At 38.3% G+C, this 20,325-nt stretch overlaps 1 protein-coding gene across 1 annotated transcript in view; it reads left to right on the top strand.

Annotated features, from left to right (window-relative positions):
• si (sucrase-isomaltase) overlaps positions 1-13,305 on the top strand; it is a 65,701-nt gene extending 52,396 nt beyond the window's left edge. The window contains 9 exon segments of the mRNA XM_061681363.1: positions 2,099-2,247; positions 2,613-2,697; positions 2,841-2,897; positions 3,711-3,835; positions 4,606-4,694; positions 6,833-6,882; positions 11,251-11,421; positions 13,227-13,253; positions 13,255-13,305. Coding sequence (XP_061537347.1) covers positions 2,099-2,247; positions 2,613-2,697; positions 2,841-2,897; positions 3,711-3,835; positions 4,606-4,694; positions 6,833-6,882; positions 11,251-11,421; positions 13,227-13,253; positions 13,255-13,305 — 804 coding nt within the window.
• Positions 13,306-20,325: the final 7,020 nt, after the last annotated feature.

Raw genomic sequence — 20,325 nt, 5'->3', positions numbered from 1 at the left:
CAAACTCACAACCTTTGGGCTCTACCACCCGATAGGATAATCAATCTTCTTACGTAACTGACATACCGTAGCTTCGTATGGAATAAAGATTGAGTGACAAGAGTTATATCTGCAAAATATGTATGTATGTTTGTACCGGTATGTATGAATGTATTTATTGATTTATTAATATGTGAGGATAAGCAGCTCAAAAAACGGATGGATCGATGGATAATATGAAGTTTGTTTGCAACCAGCAGTGGCTGACAAAACAGGTCAAGCACGCACACACACACGTACAAACACACGCACACACGCATGCGCGCACGCACACACACACACACACACACACAAATCTACAAAGAGATACACTGGTTTTGTGTTGTTGTGTTGGTGGCATTCATTCTTACAGTGACCTTTAAGAGCTCTGGAACATCTAAGAAATCCAATAAGGCCCATCCAGAGATCGATCCCACGAGGCAAAATTTCTCTGCAATGGAGTCTGAAGTACTCGATGGGACAGGTTGTGTGTGTGCGCACGCATGTGCGCGTGAGTGAATGTGTGTGTATGTCTTGGTGATGGGGGGCTTAATTGAATTCTCAAGGTGATCCAAGCGCCACTGCACATCACCTAACACGCACACGAACCCCATTATTCTAGTGGTTTTGTAATGGCTTGCAAATGGGATAACAACCCAGATCTGAGTTTCGAAGCTTGGAATGAAAAACTTTGAGGAATGGATCATGCCAGCTATGCAACAAGTAAGAAAGAAGCAAAGAGAAAAGCAACATTGGGCCACAATTCTCGGACCAGGCAGGATTCTGTATGCTTTAGGTTATGACATTTTTTCCTCTGCCTTGCAAGGTTTTTCATCTTTAGGTAACAATCCAGACTTGAAATAGAGTCAGTTTGGAATATAACATTAATGGTACTGAATTGTATGTTCTTTCTGATTAAGAGCTTGGAGCTAGGAGATTGAACCTTGTCATGTGTTGCTCTTATTTGCTTTTGACAATGCAGTATGATTTAAACATATTCATTCACACCATTTAGCATGAGGATGTGAAATGAGGGTTACTAAGAAGGAAGGCAATTACAAACACTTGTTATTCTATATAATTCAGACCTTGTACACTTCATCAAAAAGAAAAAGTTAATCTCCTTCGGTCAGAAGTCAGTAAAAATGTTTTACATTCAGTCATGTGCCACGATGTCACCAGGAAGTAACCATTTCACTACTAATCTAACAATTACATTTCAGTTGGAAATAAATCCTCAGTGTTTAATTACTAAAATGATAGAAAGTTGCAGCTAAACAGTCTGTGGAAAACTGCACCCATTAGGCAATGACTTTGATGATCAGGCATTAAATTTGTTTGATTCAAACTGGGTTCCAAACTGTTCACTTCAAATTGCTGGTTTTTGGGGGCCAAAGGTGACCAACTCAGCCGTCAAATAATCATTACCTTCATCCAGTGGGATTTTATGCTGTGAGGATGATCTGATGATTACCGACCAGCATTACACCTTTGGGACAGGAAACATTAAACATGCCTGTTGGTTCTGGGCTCGTGTTGTGTTCAAAATGGGTACATAAAAATTATGTTTGAATTTGTAAAAACGCAATACTTTTGGGATAAAATAAATAAGTACAATTTCTGTGTCCACGCTCAAATCTTGGTTCACACTGCATCCGGCAGATCACAGGCAGCAGAAATAGTGCACGTGTTATTGAATTCAGTTTGAATCTGATTAATAATAATAATTGAATAATGAGTTAACTTTTTACATCACAAGCACGCGGAAATCAGATTCAGTCGTTTTGCAAGCCTTTATGCCGTTTATCATTTGCATTCAATCGACAAACCGCAGAGATGTCAAACTTAAACCAGGTCACAGACTTATTTTGATCTAGTCAATGCATCAACTAGTAGAAAAATAGGATTTTGATGGAAGGGTTACCTTCTGAGTGTTTCTCATGCACAACATGCCCCTTCTGGTCGTATTAATTGAATTATCTGACTTTTAAAAATAATTGTTCACTGTCTTCAGTTCACAGCAAATGTGAGGGAAAAAAATCTAAATATATTTTTTGATGTGATTATTTCTTGTTTTCAGAGACAAGATCCTGTTTCCTGGAACTCCACCTTCGCCGAAGCATCCCGGAAAGTCCTCAACATTCGTTACACTCTCCTGCCATACCTGTATACGCTCATGTATGAAGCTCATACCAAAGGAAACACAGTCGTCAGGCCACTACTGCATGAGTAAGGGCGCCAAAATTGATCAATCTTTTTTGGTGACTTTTAGCTTGGGTGTTCACTTGAATTAATGAATGTGTCCCCTAAAATGCATGCCTCCTTCAAAGAAACACATAGCACTGGATGAAATAAATTAAATTAAAAAAACGCTCCTCGCAACTGATGAGTTAATATGCTACAGTATTTACATTTGAATTGAAATTGTTTTTATTTGATGAACCAGATATATATTTTTTTTATTTTAGTTAGTAACTGTTTTGTTTGCCATGTTAAACCAACTCAACTCTAAAAGAACCTACAGACGTGAAATTGTTTGCAGTTATTTGTTGGACTTCTTTATGCATTTTCAACATTTTTCTGCTGTGTCACAGGTTTGTCAATGATAAAACTACTTGGGACATTTACAAACAGTTTCTCTGGGGACCTGCTCTTCTTATCACTCCTGTCCTTGACCCAGTACGTGCACACAAACACTAACATAGGCTTAACCTTTTACATATTTATGAAGCACACATTTTCACTGGTATTATTTTGTTATTTTCTCTACTTGTCTCTCTGGATATTTGTTTTCAATACTCATCTGACTTTGTGATTGGCAGGGAGCCACACATGTAGAAGCCTATGTTCCTGATGCACGCTGGTATGACTTCCACACGGTGAGTCCATTCATTGACATCATTGACAACCATTTCATAATGAATTGGAAAATCTATATATATAGGTAATATCTAAAGATCAGTCAGTACTTTTGGACAATACATATATAGTCCTTGTATAGTTACTTATTTCTATGTATGCTACTAATGATAGTATTTATAATCCTGAGGATTTATTGTTGCCCAGTTTATTCAACAACTCAGTGGTTTTTATTGTTGTGGGCAGTTGTCATGTGAATTTAACAACTTTTTTTATACTAACCCTTTGACTGAAGTGGGGGCTTAGTATTTTCATTTAAGTACCTCACTTAACATGCTCGTGGCTGAATTTATTTAATCACCAAATTAATTCTGCAGTTGTGATTAGGCATCAATCAGTTACACAGTGTACGTTTAAGCCATTTTCTCACTCAAACAATGCGATTAAACAAAAATGGCTATAAAACAGCTAAATTGCCACAGTAAAAGGTGAGGTGTAATGCTCATTTAACTGTATGGTGCAAAAAAAAAAAAAGATGCAAGAATAAACAAACTGCTGTGCTGAAGCTTCTATTCGCTTAAACTTTAACAGGATGGTACCTCAGTTGCAATGCATTTTTGTCTTGTCATTATTATGCAAACTATCATATTGTTTTATTTGAAAATATGAATGTGACTGGTTGTAAACAATGGAAAGAGAATAGTGTGATTTTTTTATTTATTTCAATAAATCTGCCATGCTAAAGATAAAAAAATAAATACTCACCCGCTGCAGTTAAATGTTATGGGTCGAGGGCAACATAGTTATATGGTAACTATCACTCTTTTCATTAGGCAAAAGATGTCAAAGTGTGTGGCAAAATGGTCTTGATGCCCACACCAATGGACCATATCAATCTTTACGTTAGAGGAGGATACATTTTACCCTGGCAAAAACCAGAGAACACAACGTACTACAGGTAAATGCAAATATCAGCTCACAGCTACAGTTGACATACATATATTATATATATATATATATATATAGAAGTGCCACGTATAAATTGTATGACCTCAGTCAAGCCCAATCACCTTTTGACAGTTTGTTTAATGGCAAGATTAGGCTATAAACAACCGAGTAATCGGAGAGCATTGTGTCACATGCACCCATTTAATGAAGCCAGACTTTTTTTGTTTGAGTCACTATGAGGCGGCACAGTGGACGACTGGTTAGAACGTCTGCCTCACAGTTCTCAGTGGCCTGTGTGGAGTTTGCATGTTCTCCCCGTGCATGCGTGGGTTTTCTCCGGGCACGCCGGTTTCCTCCCACATGCCAAAAACATGCATGGTAAGTTAATTGACAACTCTAAATTGCCCGTAGGTGTGAATGTGAGTGCGAATGATTGTTTGTTTATATGTGCCCTGCAATTGGCTGGCAACCAGTTCAGGGTGTACCCCGCCTCCTGCCCGATGATAGCTGGGTTAGGCTCCAGCAGCCCGCGACCCTTGTGAGGAGAAGCGGCTCAGAAAATGGATGGATGGAGTCACTATGAGCTGTTTCCCCATCGTCTGAATGCAAATGGTAACAGTACTTTTGGTTTATTCCTATAGCAAATTTGCGAAAGGCAATAAGTTACAGAGCGTGTAGTGAATGAATGAGTGCAGTAGAGATCAGGTGGTTCCCCGCCAGCAATATAAATATAGCAGGTGTCCTACACTGCTACAACCCTCACCAGCACTTCTCCTTCAGCCGAAAAAATCCTTTGGGACTGATTGTTGCCCTGAGTGACAATGGGACTGCTCAAGGATTGTTCTTCTGGGACGACGGCGATGGAATAGGTGAGTAAAAGGTCACCTGTGAGAACCTTGCTGCTTCAAAGTGTTGTTCAGTTACAGAAGAAGAAGAATCACATTTTATTGTCATAAAGTTGCATGCATGCACATGAAATTTGTTCTCTGCATTTAACCCATCACAGTGAACACATACACATGCAGTGACAATGGGGGTAGATCAAATGACATTTTGATTGACTACATTGATTGATACATTTTGTTCTGACAAATGATGAAGGCTGTAGAAGTTTTTAAGAACAATAAAATTGTCCATTAAAAAGCTGCTCATATAGCAGAGGCAAAAATTATACACATACCATCAGTTAATAATCTTTATTTCCTATTACAATAGTTCAATGAGTGAAGGTTTATGAACTAGTTCGTATTTTGGGTGAACGGGAGTTGAACTTAGTTGAATTCTTCCAGATGCACGTTATTCAGAATACGCTCATTCTGGCGTCAAATAACAGTTTTTGAACAAAAGTTCATTTTCATTCAAGAGTGCAAGGTTTTGTTATGGATTTCCCGGACTAAACCCGTCAGACCGCATTAAAGACGAGCCTTCATATGTTGGCTGATAAACACTGTATTTGACAACCGATTCAGTGCAACCACCATTCATGGCAGGCATGTCCCAGCTGTGTGAGAATGTGAGGTGTGTTCATGGACACTGCGTAAATGGGAGTGAACGTGTTCTTCTGTGGTCCTTTTTTAATACAATACATAATTGTAAAAATGTATTACTAGGGAAAAAAAATGTGTAATCAGAATGCTTTACTTACTTTGTATGATCACACTGTCATGATATGGAATGTATTTTGTTTAATATAAGAATACATAAAGTAAATATGGAAATATAGCCAGCCAGAGCTGCAAGGATTGCAAAGATATCAATGTCCTTTCACCCTCGTTCCGTCATGTTGTTGTTCGATGCACTTGCAAAGCTGTGGTAAAAGACGTTTTACAAAGATGGGGCGTAATAGAAGTTAACAAATTAATTTCCCGTGTCTATTACTCTCCTTCCTCTTCCATATTTCCTGACGCAACCCACATTTTTTTTTTATCCGGGCTTGGGATCGACAGTGGTGAGTAATTGCACTGATCGGGAATCAAACCTATGCTGTCTGCCTTAAAGGCAGGTGCATGTAACACTACACACCCAGTCACTAAAACATTTTGATAAAAATGTCCCAAGTAACTTCACAAATTGTTTTTTAACTGAACATTTGCACATAAAATTACTTGCAAAACAATAAGTAGTATGATATGATACATACACATGATGGTCCTGGAGGAGTTACAAAAATTTTCTTACTCCATACATAGTTTGGATCTTTTTTTCTCTCTTTGCTACATGTAAGTATCTCACAGATTCCAACATTTCCGGTTCTCGTGTCAAAATAAAATGAAGAGTTTCCAAAATAAGTATCTGTATGTATAAATGAAGTAAAGCCTGCATGACAGGCAGCACAATCCTCATGGGCCAGATCTTCATCCTCTATATGAATGACTGCAGAACTACCCATCTGACACCTTGTGAAATTTGCCGATGACAGTTCTCCTGTCCCTCTGGTCTGGCCCCACCCAGCAACATGGTCCTGCTTTTTAGTTGTTTGTTAAGTGGTGTGACAACTACTGACTGGAACTGAACATCAACAATACCAAGGAGATGGTGGTGACCTTTTCCAGAAGGCAAAGAGAGCGTGCTATCACTGTCTCCCCCACTATCTATGCGTCACCAGTTCAGACGATGACCTGACCTCTAGTACACCACAAGGATTATCACACACACAATAATACTCTCTACAGATGACAATACAATAATGCAGCATATATATATACACACATTGTAATAGAAACAATACATGTAATGAGTACATATGATTGCAATAATGTACTGTAAATTCATTATGTACACCAAAGTATAGATTCCACCACCCCCTTCATACTTATGTGTTTATTTATATTGTAAACTCATGTCAATAACTCTTCTCCCCTACTGTAATTGCCTCATGGCGATAAAGTTTTCTGAATCTGAATAGGTACTGTATATACAGTACTGTTCATATTGTCTATAGATCAATTTCTTGTTTGCAATGGTTTGTATTTCAGTAATTCATACGTCATTGTTTTTCTCCCTGCAGACACTGTTGAAAAACAACAATATCTACTGACCTCATATGCTGTAGAATCGGTGAGTCGAGAGGCTGACGAAATGCCACGTCTCTTCCTTTCTTTATTGTCACTATTGTTATTAATGCAGCAATGGTATAATTAATTGATTTACCATAGAGCAGTGATTGGTGAATGTGGAAGGTTAACGGTTGCAAGTCCCCTTCACAGAAATTGGTCCACACTATGGAAACCGAATTTGTGTGACTTCTTTTTGGGTAAAAATAAAAGTGTTACTGTGAAGGAGAAATCCCAGGAAGGATTACTTATGTAATAATAAAACATAAAGTGTACTGCCCATTTACTGTAAGATGTGGGCATGGAGTCTGTTATTACATTAAATTGTCACCACTGCAGCACTACATATGCCATGAACGGAACAGAGGATAGGACCCAAAAATGCATGACTCCACTACAAATGGACAGTTTAAAAAAAAAAGAGATGTTTAATATACGGGCACAGGTCGGTACACAGGCAGGAAATCCGAAAAGGCAACAGTATCCAAAAACGTGCAGCAAAAAGGCAAGGTCGATAATTGGAACAGGGTCTAGACTTACTGTGAGTCTGTGATGTGGAAACAAGGAATGCTGGAACGTGACGACAGGAAAGAATAAGACAGAAGGTTAAATGCATGGGATAATTAGGGTAAACGAGGCACAGGTGTGGAAGATGCTCTCAGGAGCAGGTGTGTACGAGACAGGGGGGAAACAACAACCAGAACACACACCCATGACAACATAATGGTGGTGATGCAGGAAAAAAAATGTGTTACAACTGTATGTACAGTCTACGTCTATACAATAGCACTGATGGAGAAGTCATTTAGGATATCATCATGGAGTTATGATATACCTAGGTAAGCAATGTTAAATAATGTGTTTCTATTACTTTACAGTTCAGAAATATTTTAAATTAAGAACACATTTTCAGTACAATGTGACTCTGTGTGTAAACTGGAAATCCCCCCCAATTGTCAATGTCTGCAAATGTTTAGATACAAGTAAGGCTTTAATCAGGGTAGAATAGCATCATGGTCTACAATGTTTCTTGTGCAATAGTACAGTCATGGCTTAAAACATTGGCATCCCTTGTGTAACACAATCACTAAATACACTTACAGCTATAATTCCCAATGAGTCCATTAGTTTATTCTTACATTAGGGAGCTTTGCAATGTCAGCAATACAATAAGTGTCATTGAACAAAAAAAAATATATATATTAAAGCCAGTATATGTACTGATTGAAACAAAATTGCACTGCACCTGTATATTCTAAATTGGAAGAGCATGTTCTTACTAAGTTGAACGCGTGTGTGTTCAGCATGCCCGTTTTAAGTCTGACGTGTCACAAAGTCACTAAGAACTTGGTTTTATGTAGTTAACTAACCCAGCCCCATTGTCTTTTCATCCGGGCAAAGACACACTATCACACACAGACACACATTAACGATCATACATTTAATCCCAAACATTCACAGATCGACGTGTACAAACACACACCCGCACGGACTGTATACACACATACAGCGACTAGAGCCAAACATCTGTGGCTGTCCTCTGCCTACCATCAGGCTCATTCCAAAGCAATTTCACACAGCGATAAAGCAGCCACACTGTCTGTCAGCCAAGGGGAGGAGGAAGAGAAAGCATCAGTGTGTGTGTGTGTGTGTGTGTGTGTGTGTTAGGGGTTTGTGTGCATGTGTGCATGAACAGGCAGATGTGAGGAGATGGGGAAAAGTTGGGCAATAAGGCCAAAGCTGCCTTGCAGATTAGCACATCACAAGCCATTTTGGATGACACTGAACATAGTCAATGTGCGTGTGTGTGTGTGTGTGTGTGTGAGAGTGTGTGTGCTGTGTTTTGGACTCAGAGGTTTTGCATATATTAGATGTTAAAGGAAAAATATTATACATTTTTCTGCACAATTTAAAACAGTTCACAGGTGTCCTAATAAGTGTATGTGACATGCTTTCATAAATATTATACTTTTTCATGGGAGAAAAATGAAGAAATTATACTTTGCTACCATGTAAATAAGTCACTTTAAAGCTTGTATAACAGTGTACAGTTACTCACCCCTTAAAATAACCCAACACACAATAATTAATGTCTAAACCACTGGAACAAAAGTGAGTACACTCGTTAGTGAAAATGTCCAAATTGTACCCGAATTTTCAATACATTATGTCGAATGACCACCATTATTTTCCTGCACTGTGTACACTTACCTCTTGGGCATGGAGTTCACCAGAGCTTCATAGGTTGCCACTGGAATCATCTTCCACTCCTCCTCATTGACATCACAGAGCTGGTGGATGTTAGAGACATTTTTGTGCTCCTTCACCCTCAGTATGAGGTCGACCATCAGATGCTCAATAGGGTTTAGGTGAGACGCTCGGCCAGTCCATCATCGTTACCCCCAGTCTTGGAGGTGTGTTTAGGGTCTCTATCATGTTGGAATAATGCCCTGGGGCCCAGTTCCAAAGGTGAGGTATCATGCTGTGCGCCAGTATGTCACAATACATGTTGCCATTCATGATTCACTCAGTGAACTGTAGCTCCCCATGGCAAACAGCATGTAGGCATGTTCCAACTATTTGTATACAAACATTAAAAAGTAAATTTTCCATAATATATATCTTAGTTTGTTTAGAAAACAAGTGTGAGTATTTAAAAAAGCAGAAAATCAAAATAAAAGTGTGGCTTCAAGCCCATACCATATACCAAGAGGTTTTTTAAAAAATATATATTTATTTATTTTTTTTGTGACCTTTTCTGTTTGCTATGGGCAATTCACTTCTCAAACACTAAAGTGCAAGCAGTCTGTCTTCTCAGGGGAAGAAGCATATTTGATAACGTGAATGGATGTTCAAAATGGACCCTGCACATCTCATTATGGGACAGTGGGACAGCTTTATCTCTCCATTTTTTCGAAGTTCACCATGTCTGTTTTATCGCATTTGCTCTGTCTATATTTAATGACACCTAGTCCATGTAATAGTTTACATTTTAAATTCTTTAGGACACCTTATCTGAATAAATCTATGCTGTTTTGCCTCTGTGAGATTATCTCAGTGACACACATTATTACTCCAAGCTGAACTCATGCAGCCATTTGTGGTAGCACATATTTAATTACATATTTCATAACTGTGTGATATCATAATTTGAATATCTTCAGTTCAGCCCTGTCCTCTACACACAGTTGCGGTACATCTGACTATTTGCGTTTATGTACTGTATATCTGTTTTTGTTTACTCCAGTCCTTCTACAATATGTGTTTTCTGGTATGTGGCATTTTATTTTAAATGAAAAAAGAAATTCCAGTTCCTGCTGGTTTTGAGCTTCTGCCTCTCTTCTTTTTCGGATCCACTTGACAACATTACATGACATTTGCATATTATGTCTTATGTGGTAACTATCCAAAGAGCAATAAAGCATGGCGTTGTCTGGGTGTGCACCTCCCCTGCTTCTGTCACTGGTGACCCTTCAACCATTCCATTTGATGTTGTGTAATTAATGTAAGGGCTCAGTAGCAGGTAGTTTCCTCAAAACCAATGACAATAGCATGGATATGCAGATATCCCCAATATTTTCCAATGTTCTAGATGGCATCACTTTAACTATTCCTTTCAAAATTGGTCATTTTTCTGGTACACAAAATTGTACTGCTGAGGTCAAATGTTCCATATGAGATGAGGCATCTGCAGTTAGCGGCAAATTTTTTTTTTCCTGGTATCTAACCGTTGTCTTTTTGGGAAGAAACAAATATTTTCTTGGCCCACACACCTCTTAATCAACTTACCAACCATTTCTCATCAATCTTGATTTTCATTTCCACAAGACATTTTGGATTTTCTATGCTTGCAACAGTTTGGAGAAGGTCGTTTCCTGTTCCAATAAGGTCAATGAAATCATGGTTGGATATTGGTTGGACGACTTTAGAGTCCTGACCCGAACCCCATCACACAACCTAGGGATGAACTATATTCAATTTTTTGTCCAATGGATGACGATGATAATATAGGCACACTCCAACATCCTGTTGAAAGTTTTACCAAAAGAGTTGAAGCTGTCATACCTGTAGCTACAACTAGTTCCTTCTCCCATCTTTACAGCCTTTAATCATGAAATGACAATGAAAAAATTGTCCCACTAATTTTGTATGCATCCATATTGTATGTGTTTTATAATCGTTTAACTATTTAAGTGGATCCTTGTGAAATTATTGAGTCAACCCCTTTTTACTTTAACCCATGCGTTGATCTCTATAAGAGGAATGTGACCAGTACAAAGATTTTCAATCAGACTTGTCTGCCTCTTCACCTCTAAACAACACACAATACTAGTTGACTCTTCATTCCCTATCTTTATTTTTCAACTTCTAGAACACCTTGTCCAGTACAAATATCCACAACGGCTTGTTTGAAGCTGACCATTTGATCCTTGGCGTAGTGAAGGTCTGGGGGATAAACAGCACTAACATCACAGAGGTGACTCTGACGGATGTGACTGAAAAAGTACATTTTCTGACACCTCAGTATAATGCTGAAACTCAGGTGAGTACTATTCTAATATACATTTCTACACATTCACACTTAGAATTCAATGTAATATATATATATATATATATATATATATATATATATATATATATATATTAGACTCTATATTAGGGGTGTAACGATTTTTTTTAACATCGAATCGCTTCCAGGATGTTATTGTTTCCTCTATAATCCGATATGATTCAATGGCTTGAAATCGATTCAGTAACTTTTTAGCCAAAAACTCTCCCGGTTTAACTGTGATATAAATACCTGGATTCTGGAGAGTGCAGGTGAAATTACCTACACTCCTTTTGTTTCTTGTAAAGGTATCAGGTAACATTAATTAATTAAGACAATAAACAAGCATTAATGGCCAATGCATTCACACTTTATTTGCATAAAGTGCAAGTAAATCAGATTGGATTAACAGTAGATTTATCTGCTAATTCAGATGTTTTTTCCAACATGGAACTAATACACGTAAAGAATAAACGCACTTACTGTAAGTTTAATGCATTATTATTCATTATTATTATTATCATTATTATTAATTAAACACAAAATATGTAATGCTCAAATGTTCTAATCATATTTATTATTTCCCACTCGTTTTTACAATGTCTGCCGTAGTCCAGTAAGTAGCTCTGAGTAGCCTGTGACAGTACAACCAACTGTCTTGCTAGCATTTTGCTGAAGTAGGTACGTAATGGAATTTTGCAGCGTGTTTGTGTTCACCAAACTTTTAGCTTGCGTGGTATCATGAGAAAAAAATGGTTGAAATGTCTCCCAAATTGAGGTTTACCTTGCTTCCTTCTTGGTTCCCGATGATTGTACATCAATGGATTGATTTCAAGTTTTCATATTACTTGTATTCTCTGACGTGTAGAATACCGCGGTCCGCAGGCAGCTTTTTGCATGTCCGTCAGGTCCTCGATAGTTTTTGATTACTGCAAAACCAAAATGTGTCCATACTTCTGATTTTAAGCTTTGCGGGACATTTATGATTCTTTTGTAATCACACTCTTCTGTGCTCCTTTCCTGCACTGTCCATGAGTGTCTCCCATGAGCCCCTGCACTACAGCGATTATGCAATATTGATAAAGATACCATATTTTGGGGAGGCAACTGAAAACTGCACATTAAGACTACATTTAAATCAGTGTATATCATATTTAAAGCATTGTACATAATTAAATGATTGTAAAAAAAAACCACCTTACCAGTCTGATGAAATTATGACTTCACTCCATTTCACATTTGTTTTCACAAGCAAGAAAAAAACTGGAAATCTAACATTTTGTTGTCAATGCCATGCCTTCATTTTTAACATTGAAATCAGCATTTCTTGGTTTAATGGTGAATTTACTCACCGTTGAGCAGCATGCATCAATCAGACTGTCAATTATTAGCAAAAACATTCATTATCCAAGGTTTTTTATGTTGGCTTTATTAAAACAAAGCAACAATGATTTCCTATATTCTTGGCTTTGTTGTGACTCTTCGCTCTGAAAACAAAATAAAGTGAACAGGGGGGTGAGTCATTAAAAATATAATGTAGTAAACCATGTTTGAATTGTTGTTTTAGACACACGGTATTGATGGAGTGTGTTGATGAGTTTGCGTCATATTAAAACGTCAAACTCACCATTAAGTGGACAACGGCACATGGAATCTGGCAGTGCCATAATTGATAGCATATGTTCATGTATTTATATTTAACGTGATATTTTTCGAACCTCTAAATCACACCTCCTACATGAAATGATACATTTATTGAAATTTTAAACCTCTTGTTTTTATTTTGCTTTAACCTACAGGAGCTGATTGTAGATGCAACTGAAACTTTCAGTCCGTATGGATCATCGTTTTACCATGAGGTGGAGGGCCAGTGTCTGAGTATGATTTTCTGTTCAGTTAGTGAAAATTTAACATATCTGTACATAGTAAATTTATACAATTATCCATTTTTATGAATTGATTTTTCCGCTCTTAAGTGAATAATTAATAATAATTAAGTCAACCTCTTGACACAAGCATAATTTGAACAAGTACACACGACAGAGCTGAAATGTAATTTTACAATCTACAGTTCATTGTTTTTGTACAAATTGAGAACTTCTGCAATCAAAACTTCTTTAATGTTGACATTTTTACTCTTGTATTGTATCTAAATAGCAGTCAAAATTACCAATCAGCCATTGTATCTTTTTCAAATCTAAAGTGAAACAGAACAGGAACAAGTGTAAACTGTAAGTAGACGAAAGTTGAGGAAGACAGTGGCACGGTGTAGTAACAATTGTGCCATGTAGCTTTTACTAGTTGTATCAGGTAAAACTCTAGGTAATGCACATACTTATTTTACTATACCAGAATTCTAAATGCTCCATGTTCCGACCAGGCAATTGTTTTTTTTATGCAACCTGCCTTCTAATGTATGCAGTGATAAAAAAAAAATTGCCTGATGAATGACAATGTTTTACTGGTTTTGCTTTTTTAAAATTGATTTGAAATAAAACTCAAGAAATTCAAGACGTTTTGATGGCAAAAGAAGGTCACAGGATGCATTGTATGTACTGAAAACAATACTGAGGGGCAGATGGATGCAAAAACAACACAAATTAAGGAGTAGCATGAAAGCCTGGCAAAACACTCCCATGGAAGAAATGCAAATTTGGTGATATCCATGGGCTCCACACTTCAGCGCAGGAACTGGAGGTCCTTAAGCAATGGTAACAGACCACCATTGGGCAATTATACTGATACGAAAAGCCCATTTAGTTACATGATTTAATTGCTCCTCAAACATTCAGAAGTTCTCAGGTTGGGTTAAAATATATAGTCACCACTCTCCTGGTTGCAATTTTTAATCAATTTTCCTCATGAATCAGTGACCACCTTCCACTCGATTAATGAAGATGTGCCCATTTTTGTGCTATGATCAGCCATATGGTAATGACTGGCTGAGTGATGTTTTTAATTAGTATTCCAATATGTGAGTCTTAACAGTGGAGCTAATCAGAATTAATTCATTAATAATTAATTATAAAATGCATTACCTGCATGTGTGAGTAATTCTAAGGAATTATTTTTCTTTCACCACAAGGAAGTGCTTGAAGAAAATCTCCATCTGTGTCAAGCAAGTAAGCAGATGTTCATGATAAAATAACAACAGGAAGTAATGTTCAATGGAAATGACATATCAAGAGGTACGCATTCGATAATTGCAAACGCTTTGATTTCGGAGACACCTGATCCAGTAGCTAATACCCTTCAGCGAAACCGCCATAAACACAATAACATTATAAAAATTGGGAAACTCTGAATTTTAGGGTGCTGTCACACAGTGTGGTCTGGTACCTGTGCTCTTCCACAGACGTATATGTGTGGAGGGTTTTGGATGGATGCCAGGAGCTGAATGTTAATTGTAGCTTTTACCTGCCGTAAGCTTCCTATGTACTGTGAGTTTCGTCTCATCCCATTACATTCCTCTTCAAAGATGTAGTTATCCATTATTCACCCTACAGTAAATGTAATGATAGTAATTTAGCTGTGGGCCCATCCCATTGATTTGCACCCTGATCAGCCCTTCATGATTTTAATTTTGTCAGTCATTGCCACCTGTGGGCCTGTGAAGCCCTTTGAGACTCTTTTGTGATTAAGGGCTATACAAATAATCTTGACTTGGCTTGACTTGACATGAGAGGAAATGGACAGGCAACTTTACTTTTCACTGTAGTATCTAGGTGCACTGATAAATTGTGTCGCTAAAAAAAGAAAAAACATGACAGAAAAAGGAAGACTCAATATTTTTCTCTGAAACTAGTAGTGGTTTCGGTTTTTAAAAAATTTCCAAATAGTATATAAAATGTTAACACAGAGAGTAACATTAATGCACAAATTTCCCATTCAAGTACTCCATCAAATACAGTTAGGACCAGATATATTTGCATTGTGACAGCTTTTTTTATGGTATTGTATGACAATGACAATGAAAAGCAAATCAGTATTAGAGGAACACCACTGGAGGAGGTGGATAGTGTGGAATGTCTGCAGAAAGACAGCAAAAGAAGTCTGATGCAGAATGCCCATGGGCTTGAATGAATTTGTGGCCAGACAAAAGGACCAAAGTCAAGCTCAAAAGAATCACATTACAACATATGTATGCATATTGAGAGGATGTGACAAGCAGAAGATACGTTTTTGAGAGTACACTGTGTGCTATTGGAAGATTCTGAAGGTTCGGTAGCTTGAGCAGCAAATCAATCAATGCATTCACAGACAGATTGACGTACCAGATAATTGGCTGCTTCTATTACGTTAGGAAACAAAAGCTCACTTTGGATTTATCAATGTCTGAGAAGCAAGCATGACAGAATCAAGGAAAGGAGGAAGACTGATACAATGTAAAGTTAAATTAGAGGTGTACTGTACCATATGCAACGCAGGAAGACGGTAGAAGACTGGAATCACTTTCAAAAGGTTGTACTGGGATTTGGTAAATGTGACCGGACGGAAAGTATACATGTTACTCGGGTGGCAAATCTCAGTAAATTAGGGCTGACGTGCCTGCAGTTTAGGGATGGTGGCATGGCGCTGTACCGAAGGGCTGCTTTCATTCAATCCCCATCGAAAGTCTACTCTCTGCTCACATTCAGCCAATGCTACATAACTGATAGAACGGCCCTACACTGTGCAGATAAATATAACATACTACAAAAGCAACTGATTACTTATTAACAGCAACGCAATGGAAGAGTCTTCAATGGCACGTCAGTGGCCTGATTTCAAAACAATAGTGCATGCTTTTCACTTGATGAAAACAAATGTAAAGAACCCACAGAAAACAGGTGCAGTGAAAGCATGTACATAGTCCATGTAGAAATAACACATTTTGAAATGTGTATGTCGAGCCTTTATCAAAGGTTTAATAGAGAAAAATGTATTTAATTTAAAACAGTTCACAGGTGACCCTAACCCTGTGACAGCTAGGGAGTACCTTTTATACACCAATTTTCTTTTTCTTTTGTCGGAAATTTGTCTGTTTTGATACTGCTCGGCCGATGGGGAATATGGACTTTGTTCTGACTAGCGCTGGAGCTACGTCTCAAAACGTAAATGCAAACTGTAAGGCCCATGTGAGCCCCTCACAGAGAGGATGGATTGTGTTTTCTCTTGTGGTGGCAGCACTTCATCACTGAACCCCTGATTTAGTGTGCAGATCTGTGTACATGATGCATGCAGCAGATACATAAACAAACATAACTAATGCTCACCCCATACCGCATGTACAACTTCACCAACCAAACGAGTATGTTCCGTTGATCAAAAGCTAAAGATGTTTTCCAATGCTAATCTGTGCACCTTACCTTTTGACTTTGAAATAGTCTTTCAGACAGTTCAATCCAGCAGTGGCTTGAAAGTCCTGGAGAAATGTGTTGTTGGTGCACTTATGATGTATTGTATGTGTTAACCTCAAAGTTACATTTCAGTGGTGCAAAAATTTAATTGGGTCGCATAAAGACATTTTTGAAAACAGGCAGCTAACAAAATAGATACTTTTTTGTTTAATTTCACACCATACCCAACTATGTCCAACATGCGAGCAGTTAAAAAATGTACGTTTTTCAGAATCTGTGTCAAGCAAATCTTTGTGTCTTTCTGCATAATTGTGTGTTATTTACATCCAGCTCTGGGATCACCTGTGTTTGAGGCAGTCAAGGGGAGGAGTCGCATGGCAAATGCAATGCTGGATTGACGGCTGAATGACAGCAGATAACATTTTGAATACAATGCTTGTCAAACACACGGTGCATTTTTTTAATTTTACCTTCACTCACATGGCTACCAGTTATTCATTGCAATCCCAACTCATCTACATAGTTGGCTAGGGAAGGTCTGTTATGCTAATCGGTATTTCTATAGTTAAAAAGGGTTGGGGTTGATTTTTGACACAAGCAAAGATCACAAAGGCAAATTATCTGTAAATGTGTGTGTGTGTGCGAGGTGGTGGTTGTAATTATGTAGTGGTTAATTATGTGAATTTTATACGTTTTAATTACAGTCCCTTACAGACTAAAATGATATATTTCTTTACAGCACAAGACAATTTTTGAAAAAAAAGAGCAAACCAAAATGAAAAGTGATTATATATTATGCAAAACGAACAGCGCAAAGATGGGCCAAGCATGAGCAATGTACATTGCTAAATCAGACACTGTCACTGAAAAGGTGAAACATCTATTTGTGGATATAAAGTTGTTCTTAAAAAGTGGCATATACATGACATGACATATTACATCATCCAACATTAAACAGTGATCATGAGTAATAAGTGCCATTAGTAATAATGGTGCCTGTTAAATTATCAATCAATAATCATCACGATCATCATGATCACATCATTGATAAGCTAACCTCAACTGGGATCCTAAAAAAGCAGTAAGTCGGATTTGGTTCCAGTGAGAGTTGGACTCTGCCAAGGCTGCCCTTTGTCACCGATTCTGTTCATTGGTTTTGAGGGGGTCCAGTTTGATGATATCAGTATCACGTCACTGCTTCTTGCAGATGATGTGGTTCTGGTGGCTTCATCAAGCCATGATCGCCAACTTTTGCCGGAACGGTTCACAGCAGAGTGTGAAGAGATTGGGAGGAAGACCATCACCTCCAAATCTGAGGCCGTGGTCCTCAGTCGGAAAAGGATGGAGTGCCCTCTCTGGGTCAGGGAGAAGATCCTGCCCCAAGTGGAGGAGTTCAAGTATCTTGGGATCTTGTTCACAAGTGAGGGAGGAGCGGGTGATCAACAGGTGGATTGGTGCAGCATCTGCAGTGATGCAGACTCTGTATCGGTCTGTCGTGGTGAAGAAGGAGTTGAGCCAAAAGGCAAAGGTCTCGATTTACTTGTGGATCTACATTACTACCCTCACCTATGATCACGAGCTGTGGGTCGTGACCGAAAGAACAAGAACAAGCGGCCGAAATGAGTTTCCTCCACAGAGTGTCCGGGCTCTCCCTAAGAGATAGGGTGAGAAGCCCTGTCATCTGGAAGAGGGTCAAAGTCGAGTCGCTGCTCCTCCGCATCGAGAGGAGCCAGACGACATAGCTCGGCCATCTGATAAGGATGCCTCCCAGACGCCTCCCTGGTGAGGTGTTCCAGGCATGTTCCCCCGGGAGGAGGCCCTGGGGTCGACTCAGGCCATGCTGGATAGACTACGTCTCTCGGCCGGACTGGGAACGCCTCGGGATTGCTGGACCAAGTGCCTGGGGAGAGGGAAGTCTGGGCTTCCCTGCTTAAACTGCTGCCTCCGCGACCCGACCTCGGATAAGCGGATGAAAATGGATGGATAGGAGAGTATTATATTACGTAGATACTGTAATTCAACATTAGCATTTCAAATGCTGTATAATGTTGGCTCAAGCTGTCAGAAAATACATGGCAGTGTCCTTTTAAAATGATTAATGAAGTTATTCAAAATATTGCTGCCCATATACTGTAAAGTCAGCCACGAAAATTCAGAAATTACATTATTTGTTGATCCAGTGTTGTGTCAGATAATATGTGTGAAAGTTAAATGGGGTAAATGCAAGTTTTAGTGTTGAAAATTAGACAGCATATAATTTTTTATTGACAGGTGTGCCTGGACATGTTTTTTCAATCGTGAAATTGCATTGAATTTGGAGAACAAGAAAAATAACTTGATTGCTTGAGGAACATAAGAAAAATACTGGCAGCCAGCAGACTGGGCATGAAACACTGCAGGACTCCACACACATACACATCTTCTCAAATCACATCAAACAGCTCAACAGCATCTCCCACCTATTTACACACACACACACACACACACACACACACACACACAAACACGCTTTACAAACCAAATGGCAAAAAAAACATCATTCACAGAGAAGGAGTTGCTCGCCAATTGGCTACACCATTCACACAGAAAAGGATTTAAATATCATTGGAAATGGGGCCAGTGTGATTGCATCACTTCCGACTCAGCAGAGATACTAAAATGCCTCTGGTGCCCAAGTAATTCAATACTTCATATAATCTAATGAGCATAAATATAATAAGCCTGCATTGCACTTGTTATCACCAGGAAATTGGGAGCTCTCACGGGACCATAACAGCATGTCCAGTTATAATAATTATATTAGGCATATCTACTTAATTACAAACTGAAATATACTGTATAAGGAAGGTCAGCTTTATCACACCTCTTCTGTCTACTGTGAGAAATGACTTGTGACTATTGCTATCTGTCTGGCAAAATAATATTACACAAAAGATGAAACCAAACAAAAGAATAATCCCTCCTCAGAATACTCACAGGGCCAGGGAAATAGCGCTGTTGAATTTGTATTTATTTATGTATTATTTAATTTACTGTATTTTAGAAAGGAAAGCAGAGGCTTAATCATCCACTTGTAACTTCACTGGAGATTACAATCAGGCTTAGAAAATGACACATCGATGACTCAATCGCACACTTCACAGACTCGTAAAGGCGGTGTCAGCTAATAAATCTTTGTGGAAAGCGTTGTCAAACATTTTCATTCAACAAACAGAGCAGAAGATGACAGCGTTCAAGTGTGTGATATAAACACACAATTATGATCATTTTATATTGTTATTGCAATACAGTGGGTCCGGGTGCCATTTATCTTACGGAAATCATAGTATTGATGTCCCTATTAAAAAAACAAAAATACAGAAAACAAAAAAACTAACAAAAAAATGTCAACGGTGTACCCAACCTCTCGGGATAGGCTCCAGCACACCCGTGACCCTAATGAGAATAAGCGGTATAGAAAATGAATGGATGGGAGTCTGGGGAAAATTGTCTTGAAAATTGTCCAAAAGCTACATTAGGGCTAACTGCAGCTGTGTTTTTAAAAGATATTAGTCTAGGG

Source organism: Phycodurus eques, chromosome 7 (assembly GCF_024500275.1).
Source record: "Phycodurus eques isolate BA_2022a chromosome 7, UOR_Pequ_1.1, whole genome shotgun sequence".
In the NCBI taxonomy this organism is placed as follows: Eukaryota; Metazoa; Chordata; class Actinopteri; order Syngnathiformes; family Syngnathidae; genus Phycodurus; species Phycodurus eques.
The sequence above is the reverse complement of the archived record's forward strand: the minus strand, read 5'-3'. Positions and strand labels throughout refer to the sequence as shown.